The sequence below is a fragment of the Heptranchias perlo genome, chromosome 35 (genome assembly GCF_035084215.1).
Source record: "Heptranchias perlo isolate sHepPer1 chromosome 35, sHepPer1.hap1, whole genome shotgun sequence".
Taxonomy (NCBI): Eukaryota; Metazoa; Chordata; class Chondrichthyes; order Hexanchiformes; family Hexanchidae; genus Heptranchias; species Heptranchias perlo.
The window spans coordinates 20,848,444-20,867,143 of NC_090359.1; the positions used below are offsets into that span (position 1 = coordinate 20,848,444).

Below are 18,700 nucleotides of genomic sequence, written 5' to 3' on the forward strand. Positions count from 1 at the left end.
TAAATGCTGGCCTTGCCAGTGATGCCCATGTCTCATGAACAAATAAAATGTTAAATTATGAGTACAGGCAACATTGACCAGGCTTTTATCCCCTTGTGCGTAGAAAATTAAGGGGTGATCTTGTCAAGACGTCTAAAGGATTTGATGGGGTAGATATTTCCTCTGGTGGGGGGAGTCCAGACCAAGGGGGCATAACCTTACAATTAGAGCTAGGCCATTCAGGGGTGATGTCAGGAAGCACTTCTTCACACAAAGGGGAGTGGAAATCTGGAACTCTCCCAAAAGCTGGTGAAGGGGATTAATTGACAATTTCAAAACTGATCAATAGGTGTGTGTTAGGTAAGGGTATTAAGGGTTTATGGAACCATGGTGGGTCGATGGGGGTTAAGAGATTAGCCATGATCTAATTGAATGGTAGAACATGATCCTATGACAAGACCAGCAAATGAACACAAACCAATGATTAAAATGCTCCCAATCACAGAACTTGGCACAGTTCAATGGGACTCAATATCCCCACGGTTAAACGATCAGGGAGCCTGTAGTCAGGCTGGTCAAACTCACACCACACAGATACTCAAGACCAGGAGAACCCCTCAAGACCAATAAACATTTCATTAACAATGAACATGAAATATTTGTATAGCTAGTTATTACACTAGTCTTAAACAGTAACCAAATGAAATTCACTACAATGAGATTTGTTCCTCATTCAATCACTTTATTGATTATTTGATAACTGGCACTTATTGTCTGTCTCCAGCCCACACAACATCCAGTGGACAAATGAGCAACCAGCCATTAGAAGATACAAGTAGTCACTGCTTTATTGGTCATTTGATAACTAGTTGAACTGGGTTTGCTTGTGTTTCCTGTACAGGAACAAGGCGATCAAAGAAGCAGAGATCAGAGAGACAGCGCTCACACTCAGGGCCAGGATCAAGACCACCTCAGACTCCACACCTAAAAAGCAACAAGTAACCAATGGTTAGAGAAGGAAATACTGAGGGGAAAATGGAAACTAGCAGTCAGCCAACTCACCACCTGGAGACCTCTCCTGCATCCTTTGCTCAACCTCATTAAGGGGCTCAGTTGCCAGGTCTGTCACATCAGGATCCAGAATGACCAGGGGTCCAAGTGAGGCCTCACCCTCCCACTTCAATTCAGCATCACTCTCTGCAATATCAAACATTCCAGTTAGAGAGGGTAAAGGGGGACCTCCAACATAGAGAGGATCAATGTCCTACCAGGTCCAGATACAAGATCCCTCCTTCCTCTGGAATCAGGTCGGAATTCCCTCGTGGCACCGCAGTCGTCCAGATGACAACAGGCACATATGTCATTGGTCGATTCTTCCAATGGGGTCCAGCTAAACCAGAGAATCAGTTTATCAACCAGGTTGTGCATCACTTCACACAACACATCCCCGTGGGAGAAAGGGAACTTACACATTCTGCATCTTGTGGAAAGTACAAGCTTTGTTCATGGAATCTCTCCGATCCACTGCAGCAACTTTCAGGTGACAGGTGATGAAAATCTGAGGGACACATTCAATACAAGTTGTTATTCAGTGACTCCCCTCCCAACATGGGGAACCCAATGATCGGCTTCCTCTTACCAGGGAACGGTCATCTCCAAAGAAACGGAACGCATCCAGGTCAAACTGGAGTTTGTCCAGCTCACGTTCATCTCTGGGCAACACAAAGGTTGAAAAGGAGTCCTCGGCTTTGCTGTCCAGGAGGCAACTGAAGATTCAAAAAAAAGGGCCATGAAGTGAATCAAGTGAAGCCATTGAGAGGAGAGCAGCTGGAGAAAGCAGAGAGCTCCTTACCCATGGTAGTCAATGATGTTGTATCTTGGGGTGGAATCCTTGTCTGGGCTCAATGTAGCTGCACAGTTGTCAATGTAGAGCTTCAGGGGCATGTGGTTGGTCATTGAAACAGAGGCCTCAATGTGAATGAGGTCACCCAGGTAGTAGACAGTCGAGGTGCGCTCTGTAAGCCAGTCATCTGAAGAACAAGAGTTGGAGACAGTGGGTGTAACTCCCATTGGGCAAAGACAGGAAAGCCCTCCCCGTCCACCCATCACATACCATTCATTAGACGCAGTGAGAATGACAGAAGCCCTTCTCCAGACTTGGTCGAGCTGAATGGGATCCAGGTGGGCTTGATGGGGTCACTGCTCACATTGCCCTTCCTGGAAAGGACAGTGGAGTCATTTTAGGACAAGTTCAGAGAACGACAGCAGCCGTAGATCAGATTTGCAACAGAGTAAAGATTCTTACCTCAAATAGTGGCACTGGATGGGAATGACAGCTCCATTAGTTCTCACAATGACTGATCTACCAGCATTTGGGGTGTGGTTCAGGTGGGTGGTGTAGACCAGGAAATCTCCAGCCATCTGAAAGACATCAGGTGAAGGAATGAAGAGCTGGTCTCATTGGACAAAAGCTATTTCTGGTCATTTTCCTGCCCTGTTAAGCAGCAGTTTGAGGGGTTTCAGTTGCTCCCCAATGACACATGATTGAAGCAGCTCCACCATTGAGTGAAGTTGCCTGGAGCAGCCTCTGTTACTCTGCTCAGTCCACCTTCTATTACAGGGGACTTCAGGCCTGCAGTCACAAACCCGGAAATGATTTGGCTCAGCCAGGTTAGATGAGAATTCTACCCTTTATAGAATAGAGCTTCCACCGTAAGGGGCTTCAATTGACCCCTGGGATGGAGCACTAAACACCACATCACTTTTAAACCTCATTTGTGTCCGTGGAATCACGGAGGGGGTCGGCAGGTCTAAGAACCAAGTGGAGTTCCCCTTTAATACATTGTAGCCCAATTATCCCACGAGTTTAGTCTTTCAAGAGAAGTCCCAACAGGTTCGACAACACTGAACATCCATTGACCTGAAGTTGAGGCAACAGACCAGAATATCCATGAGAAGGAAAAGGATAAATCTGCAGAGGAACAAAAGGAAGGACTTGTTTGGGGAAATGTAGGTGAAGGTGCAAGGCCAATAGAATTGAAAATCAAAGTTAGAGAATGGGAAAGACCAGTTAAAGAAAGTTGTAGAGTCTTGGAGACAAATTAGAATCTTTTAAAAATAAAAGATAAGAGACATATCAACAAAGTCATTTCACACTGGGTGATAGTTAACATGTCAAGAACCTGTACAGGGATTGGAGGCAGAGTTCAGGGATCTCCTCAAACTAAGTGGCTGGAGTTTCACCCAATGTGAATGAGTTCAGAGTGAGGAGTAATCTACACAGTGAAATTGGAGCAAGAGTTGAGGAATCACATTACCTGCAATCTGCTGCCACATTCATGGAGCCCATAGTCAAAGAGGACACTGTGGTTCTGAGAGTAGATCCCAGTTGGCCGACAACCTGCTGTCCCCAGGGTCAGGTCAGCAGCTTTAATCAGGTGCCTGGTTCTAAATAAATCCATGTCCACCCTCACCAGGAGGTTCTGCTCTCCACACTGCACCATCACAGTCTGCAGTGGGGACAGACTTCTCCCCTCAGACAGGCTGAAATGGGAACCAAAGGGAGGGGCAGGAGTGGCCTTCTCAATGTTCCATGGGAAGTCCCTGTTTCTAAACCGCTGCCAAGTATCAGAGCAACAAACAGCTCCGACCAAAACCAACAGAGAAACCAAACCCTTCACTAGTTGCCCCATAATACAAACTATTACAGCTCAACTGGGAACTGAAGGGAGTCACTGGTCCCTTTTATACACAACCTGTAGTCAGTCACCTGACACCAATTGGATAAACGACCAATAGACTAATCTCATGACATCTTCCAACAATCTCACTCATTGGTTGGTCTCGCAAAAGATCTTCACACGGAGAGACTGGGTTAGTGATTGGGAGATGATCCAATGGAATTAGTCCAGGTTGCAGACAATCTGGGTCTCCTCTTCTTGTGTAACCATCATAAAAACCCCCCGAACAACCAATCTCAACTAAAGTGCCCCCTCCTGAGAGGGGCTCAAACGATAATCACCCAAATCATAAAAAAACAAAGGAAACTTATCAAATTCAATCATAATACTGAACGATAGGCGCTCCGATCCCTGCGGTGCCCACCGGCCGCGGAAAGCCTCGAGCGTACTGGCAAACACCGCGTGCTCCCTCTCCAGGGGTCACCCGGGCGCGGAGAACGCCGCGGAAGAGAGGCAGACAGTCGGAGAGACCGTCACCCCACGGGCCGCGTCCAACCTGGACCTGTGGATGGTCACCTTGGCCAGGCCCAGGAGCAGGCCCACGAGGAGATCCTTCGACCTGCCCACCCCCCCCTTCCTCACTGGGTGGCCCCAATCCAGAGACTTGAGCACATTATCCAGGCTGACACCCCCAGTGCCTGTACTGAGGGAGTGCTGCACTGTCGGAGGGGCCGTCTTTCTGTTGAGATGTTAAACGGAGGCCCCTCTCAGGTGGACGTAAAAGATCCCACGCCCTCTATTTCGAAGAAGAGAGAGGAGTTCTCCCCGTGTCCTGGTCAATATTTATCCCTCAACCATTATCACTAAAACAGATGATCTGGTCATTATCTCATTCTGTTTGTGGGATCTTGCTGTGCGCAAATTGGCTGCTGCGCTTCCCACATTACAACAGTGACTACACTTCAAAAAGTACTTCATTGGCTGTAAAACGCTTTGGGAAGTCCTGTAGTTCGATCAAGTGACTGCTCCTCCTGTGCGATCGGAGACAGCAAGTGTCAGAAGGCTTGTCCCAGTCTGTATATCCCCCCACACCCCACCCTTAGTGTTTTGTTAAGTGTGGTCACTGTTGTAATGTAGGAAACGCAGCACCCAATTTGCGCACAGCAAGATCCCACAAACAGCAATGTGATAAATGACCAGATAATCTGGACACCAGGGAGAACTCCCCCGCTCTCCTTCAAAATAGTGTCTGCAGGGGGTCTTGCTATGAGAAAATACAATGTGGATTGGTTTACATAGAAAATAGGAGCAGGGGTAGGCCATTCAGCCCAGATAACAGCTTCTATAATTCTGCGTATGTATTGGGAGGCTGGAGAAGGCAGGTTATAAATGCACAGCCACCGTTTGTATGTTGTGCTCGAGACTTTGTGCAAACTCTCAGTAAACCCGGGTGAGACTGTCAGACTTTTCCTTTGTTGTCCCGGCGTCTCTCTGTATTCACGGCAATAAGTTAATATTCACAAGAGTTTTCACACAGGGGACAGTGACCGGGCAGTGCCCGGCTCCTGCGGTGACCGGGCGGTGTCCAGCTCCAGTAGTGACCGGGCAGTGCCCGGCTCCTGTATTGATCGGGCAGTGCCCGGCTCCTGTATTGACCGGGCAGTGCCCAGCTCCTGTAGTGACCGGGCAGTGCCCAGCTCCTGTAGTGACCGGGCAGTGCCCAGTTCCTGTAGTGACCGGGCAGTGCCCAGCTCCTGTAGTGACCGGGCAGTGCCCAGCTCCTGTAGTGACCGGGCAGTGCCCAGTTCCTGTAGTGACTGGGCAGTGCCCAGCTCTTGTGGTGACTGGGCAGTGCCCAGTTCCTGTAGTGACCGGGCAGTGCCTGGCTCCAGTAGTGACCGGGCAGTGCCCGGCTCCTGTAGTGACCGGGCAGTGCCCAGTTCCTGTAGTGACCGGGCAGTGCCACTCGGGGGACAAGGATGTGCTCATTATAATTGGTGTGGGTGCTGTGCCACCTGCTGTTGGTGACCCAGTACTGTAACTGAATCACAATTGGGCCCCGGCTGTTCAGTGGGTCGTTTGCTCTTTTTATATAAAAGTTGTAGAATCTACACTGATGTCACATCGAGATGTTTAACAACTCAAGGGGGTGCCTCCTTCCCAGGGGCACTTTTTATTGGAGATAAGATTCCTCAGGAATTGTCCCCTTGGATTGGAAAATTGCCAATGTCACTCCATTATTGGGAGGAGAGATAATGAGAGACATTAATCGACTGGAATCTGTTGTCAGGGGCAGGGACTGAGCTCTTGGATAAAGATGGAGCCAGCATGGATTGTAAAGGATAAGTCATGTTTAACAAACCCAGTTAAATTTGTTGAGGTCACTAACGGGTCGATGAGGGAATATCCATGGATGTTATTTATGTGGAATTCCAGGAGGCATTCGATAGCGTTCCACATAAGAGACTAGTCACAAAAATTAGAAATATCTGGAATTTGAGGCAACCTATTGATGAGGGTAGAGAATTGGTTAGGAGACAGGGTGGGGATAATGGGTCTGTACTCAAATTGGCAGGATGTGACCAGTGGTGTCCCCCAGGGATCTGTAGTGGGGCCTCAGCTTTTCACTCTATAACAGACTTGGATGAAGGAATAGAGAGCTGTATATCCAAGTTTGCTGATGACACTAAGTGAGGTGACACAATAATTAGTGTAGACGGGAGCAGAACGTTTCAAAGGGACATTGATAGATTAAGTGAGTGGGCAAAACTGTGGCAGGTGGAGTTCACCATGGGGGGAGGGTGAGATCACCCACTTTACACCCAAGAAAGATCAGAGTATTTTCAAAATGGGGAGAAGCTCGGAACTGTGGAGGAGCAGAGAGATTGAGGGGTCCAAGTACAGGAATCACTAAAAGCTAGTGGACAGGTACCAAAAATAATTTAGCAGGCTAAAGGAATGTTGGTTTTTATCTCAAGAGGGATGGAAGTTATACTACCGTTATATAAAGCTCTGGTTAGACCCCATTTAAATACTGCGTTCAGTTCTGGGCAGCGAAGCTCAGGAAGGATACTGGAGCTAAAAGGGTTAAGTTATGAGGACAGGTTGCACAGACTGGGCTTGTATTCCCTTGTCTGCAGAAGGTAAAGTGGTGATTTAATTGAGATGTTTAAGATGATTGAAGGATTTGATGGGGATGAGAGAGAGAAATTATTCCTACTGGTCAGGAGTGTCCAGAACAAAGGCGCATAACCTTAAAATTAGAACTCGGAAGCAATTCACACAAAGGGGAGTGGAAATCTCAAACTTTCTCCCAAAAGCTGGTGAAGGGGATTAATTGAGAATTTCAAAACTGATCAATAGATCCGTGTTAGGTAAGTGCATTAAGGGTTTATGGAACCAAGGTGGGTCGATGGGGGTTAAGAGATCAGCCATGATTTAATTGAATGGTAGAACATGATCCTATGACAAGACCAGCAAATTAACATCAATTTACAAAATGCTCCCAGTCATTGATAACTTGGCACAGTTCAGTGGGACTCAATATCCCCACGGTCAGAGGATCAGGGAGCCTGTAGTCAGGCTGGTCAAACTCACACCACACAGATACTCAAGACCAGGAGAACCCCTCAAGACCAATAAACATTTCATTAACAATGAACATGGAACATTTGTATAGCTAGTTATTACACTAGTCTTCAGTCAGTAACCAAATGAAATTCACTACAATGAGATTTGTTCCTCATTCAATCACTTTATTGATGATTTGATAACTGGCACTTATTGTCTGTCTCCAGACCACACAACATCCAGTGACAAATGAGCAACCAGCCATTAGAAGATACAAGTCATCACTGCTTTATTGGTCATTTGATAACTAGTTGAACTGGGTTTGCTTGTGTTTCCTGTACAGGAACAAGGCGATCAAAGAAGCAGAGATCAGAGAGACAGCGGTCACAGTCAGGGCCAAGATCAGGACCACCTCAGACTCCACACCTAAAAAGCAACAAGAAACCAATGGTGAGTGAAGGAAATACTGAGGGGAAAATGGAAACGAGCAGTCGGCCAACTCACCACCCGGAGACCTCTCCTGCATCCTTTGCTCAACCTCATTAAGGGGCTCAGTTGCCAGGTCTGTCACATCAGGATCCAGAATGACCAGGGGTCCAAGTGAGGCCTCACCCTCCCACTTCAATTCAGCATCACTCTCTGCAATATCAAACATTCCAGTTAGAGGGGGTAAAGGGGGACCTCCAACATAGAGAGGATCAATGTCCTACCAGGTCCAGATACAAGATCCCTCCTTCCTCTGGAACCAAATCGGAATTCCCTCGTGGCACTGCAGTTGCCCAGATGACAACAGGCACATATATCATTGGTCGATTCTTCCAATGGGGTCCAGCTAAACCAGAGAATCAGTTTATCAACCAGGTTGTGCATCACTTCACACAACACATCCCCGTGGGAGAAAGGGAACTTACACATTCTGCATCTTGTGGAAAGTACAAGCTTTGTTCATGGAATCTCTCCGATCCACTGCAGCAACTTTCAGGTGACAGGTGATGAAAATCTGAGGGACACATTCAATACAAGTTGTTATTCAGTGACCTCCTCCCAACATGGGGAACCCAATGATCGGCTTCCTCTTACCAGGGAACGGTCATCTCCAAAGAAACGGAACGCATCCAGGTCAAACTGGAGTTTGTCCAGCTCACGTTCATCTCTGGGCAACACAAAGGTTGAAAAGGAGTCCTCGGCTTTGCTGTCCAGGAGGCAACTGAAGAGTCAAAAAAAAGGGCCATGAAGTGAATCAAGTGAAGCCATTGAGAGGAGAGCAGCTGGAGAAAGCAGAGAGCTCCTTACCCATGGTAGTCAATGATGTTGTATCTTGGGGTGGAATCCTTGTCTGGGCTCAATGTAGCTGCACAGCTGTCAATGTAGAGCTTCAGGGGCATGTGGTTGGTCATTGAAACAGAGGCCTCAATGTGAATGAGGTCACCCAGGTAGTAGACAGTCGAGGTGCGCTCTGTAAGCCAATCATCTGAAGAACAAGAGTTGGAGTCAGTGGGTGTAACTCCCATTGGGCAACGACAGGAAAGCCCTCCCCGTCCACCCATCACATACCATTCATTAGACGCAGTGAGAATGACAGAAGCCCTTCTCCAGACTTGGTCGAGCTGAATGGGATCCAGGTGGGCTTGATGGGGTTACTGCTCACATTGCCCTTCCTGGAAAGGACAGTGGAGTCATTTTAGGACAAGTTCAGAGAATGACAGCAGCCGTAGATCAGATTTGCGACAGAGTAAAGATTCTTACCTCAAATAGTGGCACTGGATGGGAATGACAGCTCCATTAGTTCTCACAATAACTGATCCACCAGCATTTGGGGTGTGGTTCAGGTGGGTGGTGTAGACCAGGAAATCTCCAGCCATCTGAAAGACATCAGGTGAAGGAATGAAGAGCTGGTCTCATTGGACAAAAGCTATTTCTGGTCATTTTCCTGCCCTGTTAAGCAGCAGTTTGAGGGGTTTCAGTTGCTCCCCAATGACACATGATTGAAGCAGCTCCACCATTGAGTGAAGTTGCCTGGAGCAGCCTCTGTTACTCTGCTCAGTCCACCTTCTATTACAGGGGACTTCAGGCCTGCAGTCAGAAACCCTGAAATGATTTGGCTCGGCCAGGTTAGATGAGAATTCTACCCTATATAGAATGGATCTTCCACCGTAAGGGGCTTCAATTGACCCCTGGGATGGAGCACTAAACACAACATCACTTTTAAACCTCATCTGTGTCCGTGGAATCATGGAGGGGGTCGGCAGGTCTAAGAACCAAAAGTAGAGTTCCCTTTAATACATTGTAGCCCAATTATCCCACGAGTTTAGTCTTTCAAGAGAAGTCCCAACAGGTTCGACAACACTGAACATCCATTGACCTGAAGTTAAGGCAACAGACCAGAATATCCATGAGAAGGAAAAGGATAAATCTACAGAGGCACAAAAGGAAGGACTTGTTTGGGGAAATGTAGGTGAAGGTGCAAGGCCAATAGAATTGAAAATCAAAGTTAGAGAATGGGAAAGACCAGTTAAAAGAAAGTTGTAGTGTCCAGGAGACAAATTAGAATCTTTGTTAAATAAAAGATAAGAGACATGTTAACAAAGTAGTTTCACACTGGGTGTGAGTTAACATGTCAAGAACCTGTACAGGGATTGGAGGAAGAGTTCAGGGATCTCCTCAAACTAAGTGGCTGGAGTTTCACCCAATGTTAATGAGCTCAGAGTGAGGAGTAATCTACACAGGGAAATTGGAGCAAGAGTTGAGGAATCACATTACCTGCAATCTGCTGCCACATTCATGGAGCCCATAGTCAAAGAGGACGGTGTGGTTCTGAGAGTAGATCCCAGTTGGCCGACAACCTGCTGTCCCCAGGGTCAGGTCAGCAGCTTTAATCAGGTGCCTGGTTCCAAATAAATCCATGTCTACCCTCACCAGGAGGTTCTGCTCTCCACACTGCACCATCACAGTCTGCAGTGGGGACAGACTTCTCCCCTCAGACAGGCTGAAATGGGAACCAGAGGGAGGCCCAGGGGGAGGGACTCTCTGAGGTCCAGGGGTGGGTTTTACTCTTCTCCATGGAAATCTCTGGTCTCTAAACTGTTGCCAAATATCAGAGCAACAAACAGATCCAACTAACAACAGCACTGGGACTAAACCCCTCACCACACAATCCCCCATGATACCAAACAACTCAACTATCACTTTACTGACCAACCAGCACCTTTTATACACAACCTGCACTCACCTGACTCCAATTGGACCAGATGAGGCTCAACGAGATCGATAGACTAACCTTACTTTTTAAAGGGGGCCTGAACACACAAAGAATAAACCTGCTTTTCCATCCACACAAAAGAGAAAGAGATGTTGCCCTATTCTGGTGCAGGCATAACCTGACCTGACCTGACCTGACCTGACCAGACCATAAACCAACAACTGGGAAGGGGGGAAATGATCATCAACTGCAGGTGCTTCATAGCAACACCCAACAGAGGGAGAAAGAAGGTCGGGGGTTGTCATTCACTGGGGACTGTTGGAGGGTCGGGGGAGGAAAGAAGATCCCAGAAGGGTGGGGCTTTCCCTCCAGTGTCTGGCCCAGGATAGCTGGAGTTGCCTGGGTGAAGTTATTTCCTAGTTCAACCATCTATAGAGGACTGAGCCTGGTCAGTTCCAGGTGTCCAGGGGAAGATATCTCCTCCCCACCCACTTTTGCAGCAACCCGACCATGCAGCTTCCCATCCTACCATCATGTCCTCTCTCGCTCTCTTTTTTAAACATAGCAAGGAAGCCCCTCTCCCAGCAAACCACGAGAACTCGGGGGAGAGGCAGTTTCCTTTATTTCGGCCTTTGCTATTGGCGGGCCTGAGACTTGGGGTGAGTGTGGCTCTCGCTGGAGAATGGTGACGCCATCTTTGCCGGCGCCGGGTCCCAGCAGGACGTATGCGGGCGTTGCCTCGGCTGCTGGGCCGGCAACTTTCCGCCTCATCACGAGGAGGCACGGGGTGAAGAGCTACGCCCACCCCAACATGACGATTGAGGCCTGCGTAAAGGCCACGGCCGAGGTTGTCGGCCCCTCGGCCATCGTCGCGGCCTCTAAAATGTACGGGAGGGCGGTGTTCTTCCTGAGGTCCGAGCGGGCGGTGTCCCTGGCCCTTAGTAAGGGGCTCACGGTTGGCGGGACCTTCCTGCCGGTGGACCCGCTGGAGGCCACCGCGCAGCGGCTCGTGTTATCCAACGTCCCGCCCTTTCTACCGGACGAGCTCCTCCTCCCCCACCTGCGTCAACTGGGGGAGGTGAGGTCGGGGGGTAACGCCGCTGCCGCTCGGGCTCAGGGAGAGCAGCCTCCGGCACGTTTACTCCTTCCGTCGCCAGGCCTTCGTCAAGCTGGCGCGGGAGGAGGTCACGGAGGGGGGCTTTCGTGCCCTGTACGAGGGGACCGCCTGCCGCGTCTTTTGGATGGCAGAGGGTGGGCGGTGCCATGCTTGTAAGGAGGTGGGGCACCCAAGAAAGAACCGCCCCGCCTCCCAGGCCGCCAAAACGGCCAAGGCTGTCTCCGCCTCCGCCTCCGCTGCCCCCGCGTCAGGAGAAGAAACTGCGCGGGCGGAGGTTGCTGTTAAGGCCTCCGCCGTTGGGGGGGGGGGGAAGGAGGGCACCCTCGTGGGAAAAAAGGCGCGGAGATAAAGAAACACCTCGAGGCCGGTCCCCGGGACGTTGCACACCGTCCTGAGCCCGGGTTATATCTCGCGGTCGTGTCAGAGCCCGGGCTCTTTACTGATGAGGAGGGAGCCGAGGAGGGGGCCCCAGCAGACATGGCCGCCCGGTGAGGAGGGGGACGTCCTGGTGGGTCCGCTCCTGGGCCTGTCCAAGGTGGCTATCCACAGGTCCAGGGAAGACGCGACCCGTGGGGGCGGTCGCTCCGACTGTCTGCCTCTCTTCTGCGGCATTCTCCACCCCCGGGGGGGGGGATGGAGGGGGAGAGGGGAAGACCCCAGTGCGCACAATTCTAAAAGGGGTACAGGAACGGGGCGATCTGAGGGTATATGTTCACAAATTATTGAAGGTGGCAGGGCAGGTTGAGAAAGCAAGCAGGATCCTGGGCTTTATAAATAGAGGCATGATGAACCTTTTATGAAACACTGGTTCGGCCACAACTGGAGTATTGTGTCCAGTTCTGGGCACCGCACTTTAGGAAAGATGTGAAGGCCTTAGAGAGGGTGCAGAAGAGATTTACTGGAATGATTCCAGGGATGAGGGACTTCAGTTACGTGGATAGACTGGAGAAGCTGGGGTTGTTCTCCTTGGAACAGAGACGGTTGCGAGGAGATTTGATAGAGGCCTTCAAAATCATGAAGGGTCCAGACAGAGTAGATAGAGAGAAACTGTTCCCATTGGCGGAAGGGTCAAGAACCAGAGGACAGAGATTTAAGGTGATTGGCAAAAGAACCAAAGGCGACATGAGGAAAAACTTTTTTTTACACAGCGAGTGGTTAGGATCTGGAATGCACTGCCCGAGGGGGTGGTGGAGGCAGATTCAATCATGGCCTTCGAAAGGGAACTGGATAAGTACTCGAAAGGAAAAAAATTTGCAGGGCTACGGGGAAAGGGCGGGGGAGTGGGACTCGCTGGATTGCTCTTCCACAGAGCCGGCACGGACTCGACGGGCCGAATGGCCTCCTTCCGTGCTGTCACCTTTCCGTGGTTCGAGTTGTAACTCTGCTGCAGTACCAGAGCTCCGCCAACGGGAGGCACTAGCGCACCTTCCCAGCGACAGGATGAGCCAAAAATAAGCGCGGAAAGTTCCGGAAGCACTCCGCAGCTCGGGCAGCATCTGTAGAAAGAGAGAGACTGCAGTGAATGTTTCAGGTCGGTGACCTTTCACTGGAAGTGAAAGGGGATGAACAGCTTTTAAGGAAGTGCGGAGCCTGGGAAAAGGGGAGGCAGGAAAAGAACAAAAAAGGGGAGAGGTTTGTGAGAGGGTGGCGGACGAGGGAACAGGAGCAGGCCATTCAGCCCCTCGAGCCTGTTCCGCCATTTAGTTGGATAATGGCCGATCTTAATCTTAATCTCCGTCTCCCCGCCTTGGTTGCGTAATCCTTGCCGAACAAAAATCCATCCAAAGCAAAACACTGCGGATACTGGAAACCTGAAATTAAAACAGAAAATGCTGGAAAACACTCAAATGAGGCGGAATCTGTGGAGAAAGAAACAATTAACCTTACGTCAGAACTGGGAAATCTATCAATCTCAGTTTAGAAATTTTCAATTGACCCCCCAGCCTCAACTGCTTTTTTTTGGGGGCAGAGAGTTCCAGATTTCCACTCCCCTTTGTGTGAGGAAGTGCTTCCTGACGTCACCCCTGAATGGCCTGGCTCTAATTTTAAGGTTATGCCCCCTTGTTCTGGACTCCACCCCCACCGGGCTTCAAGGGTTAAGTTACGAGGAGAGATTACACAAATTGGGGTTGTATTCTCTAGAGTTTCGAAGATTAAGGGGCGATCTGATCGAAGTTTATAAGATATTAAGGGGAACGGATAGGGTGGATAGAGAGAAACTATTTCCGCTGGTTGGGGATTCTAGGAGTAGGGGGCACAGTCTAAAAATTAGAGCCAGACCTTTCAGGAGCGAGATTAGAAAACATTTCTACACACAAAGGGTGGTAGAAGTTTGGAACTCTCTTCCGCAAACGGCAATTGATAGTAGCTCGATTGCTAAATTTAAATCTGAGATAGATAGCTTTTTGGCAACCAAAGGTATTAAGGGATATGGGCCAAAGGCAGGTTTCTGGAGTTAGATCACAGATCAGCCATGATCTTATCAAATGGCGGAGCAGGAATGAGGGGCTGAATGGCCCACTCCTGTTCCTATGTTCCCCCACAACCAGAGGAAATAAGGTAGATAGTTTCTCTCTATCAACTCCTTGAAGCACCTCGACGAGATCACCCCCTTAATCTCCTGTGGTGCGATGTTGGCTGGAACACTGGACGCTCTCCCCACTCCTCTTCGAAGAGGACCCATGTGATACCATCGTGGATCCTCACTAGTGGCTTCCCAACACCACTGTCTGGTGCTTTGTATCGACGACTGAGCATTGAATCCAGCTAATCAGCTTACAATTACCTTCAAGAATCTCAAAAAGAAAGCCAATGAAGTGCTTTTTGAAGTGTAGTCACCGTTGCAATGTAGGAAACGCGGCAGCCAATTTGCGCACAGCAAGATCCCACAAACAGCGACGTGGTAATGACCAGATCATCTGTTTTTAGTGATGTTGGTTGAGGGATGAATACCAGGGGAGAACTCGCCCTGTTCTTCTTCCAAATAGTGCCAAGGCCGACATCAAAAGTCTTTGTGTGTGTGTATGTGTATGGAATCGTATCGAGCGTCCTCTGAGAGCCCAAGTACGTTGTACTATCCACACAGAGGTCTCACCCATTAGTCAACTGTGGCTCAGTGGGTTGCACTCTCATCTTGACGTCAGAAGGGTCTGGGTTCAAATCCCACTCCAGAGACTTAAGCCCTGTCATCCAGGCTGACACTCCCAGCGCCGGTACTGAGGGAGTGCAGCACTATCTGAGATGCCGTCTTTCGGATGAGATGTTAAAGCTCCCATCGCCACTATTTCAAAGAAGAGCAGGGGAGGTGTCCCAGTTGATATTTATCCCTCAGCCTGCAGATTATCTCATTGCTGTCATGTGGGATCTTGCTGTGTGCAAATTGGCTACATAGGAACAAGGAGTAGGCCATTCAGCCCCTCGTGCCTGCTCCGCCATTTGATAAGATCATGGCTGATCTGTGATCTAACTCCATATACCTGCCTTTGGCCCATATCCCTTAATACCTTTGGTTGCCAAAAAGCTATCTATCTCAGATTTAAGTTGAGCTAGTATCAATTGCCGTTTGCGGAAGAGAGTTCCAAACTTCTACCACCCTTTGTGTGTAGAAATGTTTTCTAATCTCACTCCTGAAAGTTCTGGCTCTAATTTTTAGACTGTGCCCCCTACTCCTAGAATCCCCAACCAGCAGAAATAGTTTCTCTCTATCCACCCTATCCGTTCCCCTTAATATCTTATGAACTGCCGCGTTTCCTACATTACAACAGTGACTACACTTCAAAAAGTCCTTCGTCGGCTGTAAAGCGCTTTGGGACGTCCTGAGATCGTGAAAGGCGCTATATAAATGCGGGTTCTTTCTTTAATTTGTTTTCTGCTCAAAAGAGTTCGAGGATAACTGAAGCTTGACCCAGTCACTTCTAAATCCGTGCTCGCTCCCCGTCGTGGGCCGCTGTGCTCCTTGGATCGTCCCTTATCAGACTTGCAGCAATCTCCTCATGACAGACACCAGGCTAACTGTGGCCCCGATCTTTCCCTGCGGTGGTGGGAAGCCCGTTCAGGGAACTGGGTGTGAGAGTTTACAATACTCAGCTGTCTGAGGCCGAAGACTTTGGCAGCGACTGACGGCAAGCAGCTGTGAGCTTGTTGCCATCGGTGACTCGGGCTGAACCTGTCCCTTCCACTGAGACGATAGGCCCCCTTTTATTTTTCTTCAGACTTTGCAGCAAAGTAATGCTGTCCCATCAAACACTCCCAGGGTCAGGTACAGGGTTAGATACAGAGTAAAGCTCCCTCTACACTGTCCCATCAAACACTCCCAGGGCAGGTACAGCACGGGTTAGATACAGAGTAAAGCTCCCTCTACACTGTCCCATCAAACACTCCCAGGGTCAGGTACAGGGTTAGATACAGAGTAAAGCTCCCTCTACACTGTCCCGTCAAACACTCCCAGGGCAGGTACAGGGTTAGATACAGAGTAAAGCTCCCTCTACACTGTCCCATCAAACACTCCCAGGGCAGGTACAGGGTTAGATACAGAGTAAAGCTCCCTCTACACTGTCCCATCAAACACTCCCAGGGCAGGTACAGGGTTAGATACAGAGTAAAGCTCCCTCTACACTGTCCCATCAAACACTCCCAGGGTCAGGTACAGGGTTAGATACAGAGTAAAGCTCCCTCTACACTGTCCCATCAAACACTCCCAGGGTCAGGTACAGGGTTAGATACAGAGTAAAGCTCCCTCTACACTGTCCCATCAAACACTCCCAGGGTCAGGTACAGGGTTAGATACAGAGTAAAGCTCCCTCTACACTGTCCCATCAAACACTCCCAGGGTCAGGTACAGGGTTAGATACAGAGTAAAGCTCCCTCTACACTGTCCCATCAAACACTCCCAGGGTCAGGTACAGGGTTAGATACAGAGTAAAGCTCCCTCTACACTGTCCCATCAAACACTCCCAGGGCAGGTACAGGGTTAGATACAGAGTAAAGCTCCCTCTACACTGTCCCATCAAACACTCCCAGGGCAGGTACAGGGTTAGATACAGAGTAAAGCTCCCTCTACACTGTCCCATCAAACACTCCCAGGGCAGGTACAGCACGGGTTAGATACAGAGTAAAGCGCCCTCTACACTGTCCCATCAAACACTCCCAGGGCAGGTACAGCATGGGTTAGATACAGAGTAAAGCTCCCTCTACAGTATCCTGTCAAACACTCCCAGGGCAGGTACAGCACGGGTTAGATACAGAGTAAAGCTCCCTCTACATTGTCCCATCAAACACTCCCAGGGCAGGTGCAGCATGGGTTAGATACAGAGTAAAGCTCCCTCTACACCGTCCCATCAAACACTCCCAGGGCAGGTACAGCATAGGTTCGATACAGAGTAAAGCTCCCTCCACAATGTCCCATCAAACACTCCCAGGGCAGGTACAGCACGGGTTACATACAGGGTAAAGCTCCCTCTACACTGTCCCATCAAACACTCCCAGGGCAGATACAGAATTGGGTTAGATACAGAGTAAAGCTCCCTCTACATTGTCCCATCAAACACTCCCAGGGCAGGTACAGAATTGGGTTAGACACAGAGTAAAGCTCCCTCTACACTGTCCCATCAAACACTCCCAGGGCAGGTACAGCACGGGTTAGATACAGAGTAAAGATTAATCCATGCATCCAAAGAGACCCTAATATCTCCTTCCCCAGTGTGGTATCCAGTTGTTTCTTAAATGATTCCAGGGTTTTGAAGTTTTCACTGAAAGGACAACAGTGAATCCGTAGGCACTGTATGTTTCAGCGGTCGGGTCTGGTGGGCGATGACCCTCTGCGAAAATAGAGGCTCCACTTGCCCTCTCGGGTGGATGTAAAAGATCCCACGGCCACTATTTCGAAGAACTGCAGGGGAGTTCTCCCCGGTGTCCTGGGCCCAATATTTATCCCTCAACCAACATCACTAAGAACAGATTATCTGGTGATTATCATATTGCTGTTTGTGGGATCTTGCTGTGCACAAAATGGCTGCCGCGTTTCCTACATTACAACAGTGACTACACTTCGAAAGTACTTAATTGGCTGTGAAGTGCTGTGGGACATCCTGAGGTCATGAATGGCGCTATATAAATGCAAATCTTTCATTTTTCTTTTAAATAGTCCGCGATCAGCGGATGAATATAAGTTTATTTTTGTGTACAAGATAGTAGCAGAATCGGGCAGAGAGAGAGAGACTTCAAAAACTCGCTGCAGAGCACCATCTACTGGCCAGAGCCTGCAACTGCAGAGTTACAGGCAACTGTTTACATACAGGATTACCATTCTAATGTTTACATAGGCGGTTTCAATGTTATGGGTTGACTTGAAACTGTGACCAAAAACCATGACAGCAGGAAGTTGGGAGAGGGATTGCATGCCTACAAATGGTTCGGAATGATACACTAGTCAACCTCCCCTGACGTTGTAGATGGAGAGTCCAAGACCAAGCAGGGCTAGAAGGTGGGGGGAGAGTTGGACCGTTATGACCATTTTAAAGTCATAACTTCCAAACTTATTTTTAAATACCCCCAATATAAGCTCTTATGGCCACATTTGTAATGGGAACTGTCTATGTGAATTTGTCACGCTGTAATTACACACTCCAGCCAGTGGTGGCGCTGTGGCACCTATTCCTGATGAGGAGGTTTGCAGCGTGACGTGTTTACATAGGAAGATCCCATTATAAATGTGGACATAGGGAATTAAAACAGAAAAGCTCACTCTACATCACCATGCAGAGGTAAGCTTATATAATATAGTTATATAGTGTATAGTGATGTAATAAGTTTAAAGTCTCCTCTTCAAATGTTCACCATCAATGGATGGACAATCAAGGCGGGGTGGCGGAGTAGGGGGAGTGGGCAGGGAGTCCACGATTGCCCTGGTGACTGGTCAGCGAGGTTTCCTGTTGGTGTCAAATGATACCAGAAAAGGATGATACCAGAACTGAGAGGACCAGGAAAGACTAAACAGGCTGGGGCTCTTTTTTCCAGAAAAGACAAGGCTGAGGGGTGACCTGATAGAGGTCCTTAAGATCATGAAGGGGTTCGATAGGGGAGACGTAGAGAAGATGTTTCCACTTGTGGGGGGGGGGAACCAGAACGAGGGGCCACAAATATAAAGATGGTCACTAA

The 18,700-nt window shown here is 49.0% G+C and overlaps 2 protein-coding genes across 2 annotated transcripts; both read right to left on the bottom strand.

Annotated features, from left to right (window-relative positions):
* Nucleotides 1-801: 801 nt before the first annotated feature.
* Nucleotides 802-3,684, bottom strand: LOC137302410 (zona pellucida sperm-binding protein 3-like). The gene is made up of 9 exons (XM_067972058.1): nucleotides 3,297-3,684; nucleotides 2,285-2,400; nucleotides 2,093-2,196; nucleotides 1,832-2,009; nucleotides 1,619-1,745; nucleotides 1,449-1,537; nucleotides 1,248-1,369; nucleotides 1,042-1,176; nucleotides 802-963 (listed from the first exon to the last, which is right to left on the bottom strand). Exons 1-9 carry the CDS (start codon nucleotides 3,669-3,671, stop codon nucleotides 845-847), a joined length of 1,365 nt encoding a protein of 454 aa, XP_067828159.1. The 5' UTR covers nucleotides 3,672-3,684; the 3' UTR covers nucleotides 802-844.
* Nucleotides 3,685-7,393: 3,709 nt separating this feature from the next.
* Nucleotides 7,394-10,395, bottom strand: LOC137302409 (zona pellucida sperm-binding protein 3-like). Its single transcript, XM_067972057.1, has 9 exons — nucleotides 9,990-10,395; nucleotides 8,976-9,091; nucleotides 8,784-8,887; nucleotides 8,523-8,700; nucleotides 8,310-8,436; nucleotides 8,141-8,229; nucleotides 7,940-8,061; nucleotides 7,734-7,868; nucleotides 7,394-7,655 (listed from the first exon to the last, which is right to left on the bottom strand). The coding sequence occupies exons 1-9, from the start codon at nucleotides 10,389-10,391 to the stop codon at nucleotides 7,537-7,539; spliced, it is 1,392 nt and encodes a 463-aa protein (XP_067828158.1). The 5' UTR covers nucleotides 10,392-10,395; the 3' UTR covers nucleotides 7,394-7,536.
* Nucleotides 10,396-18,700: the final 8,305 nt, after the last annotated feature.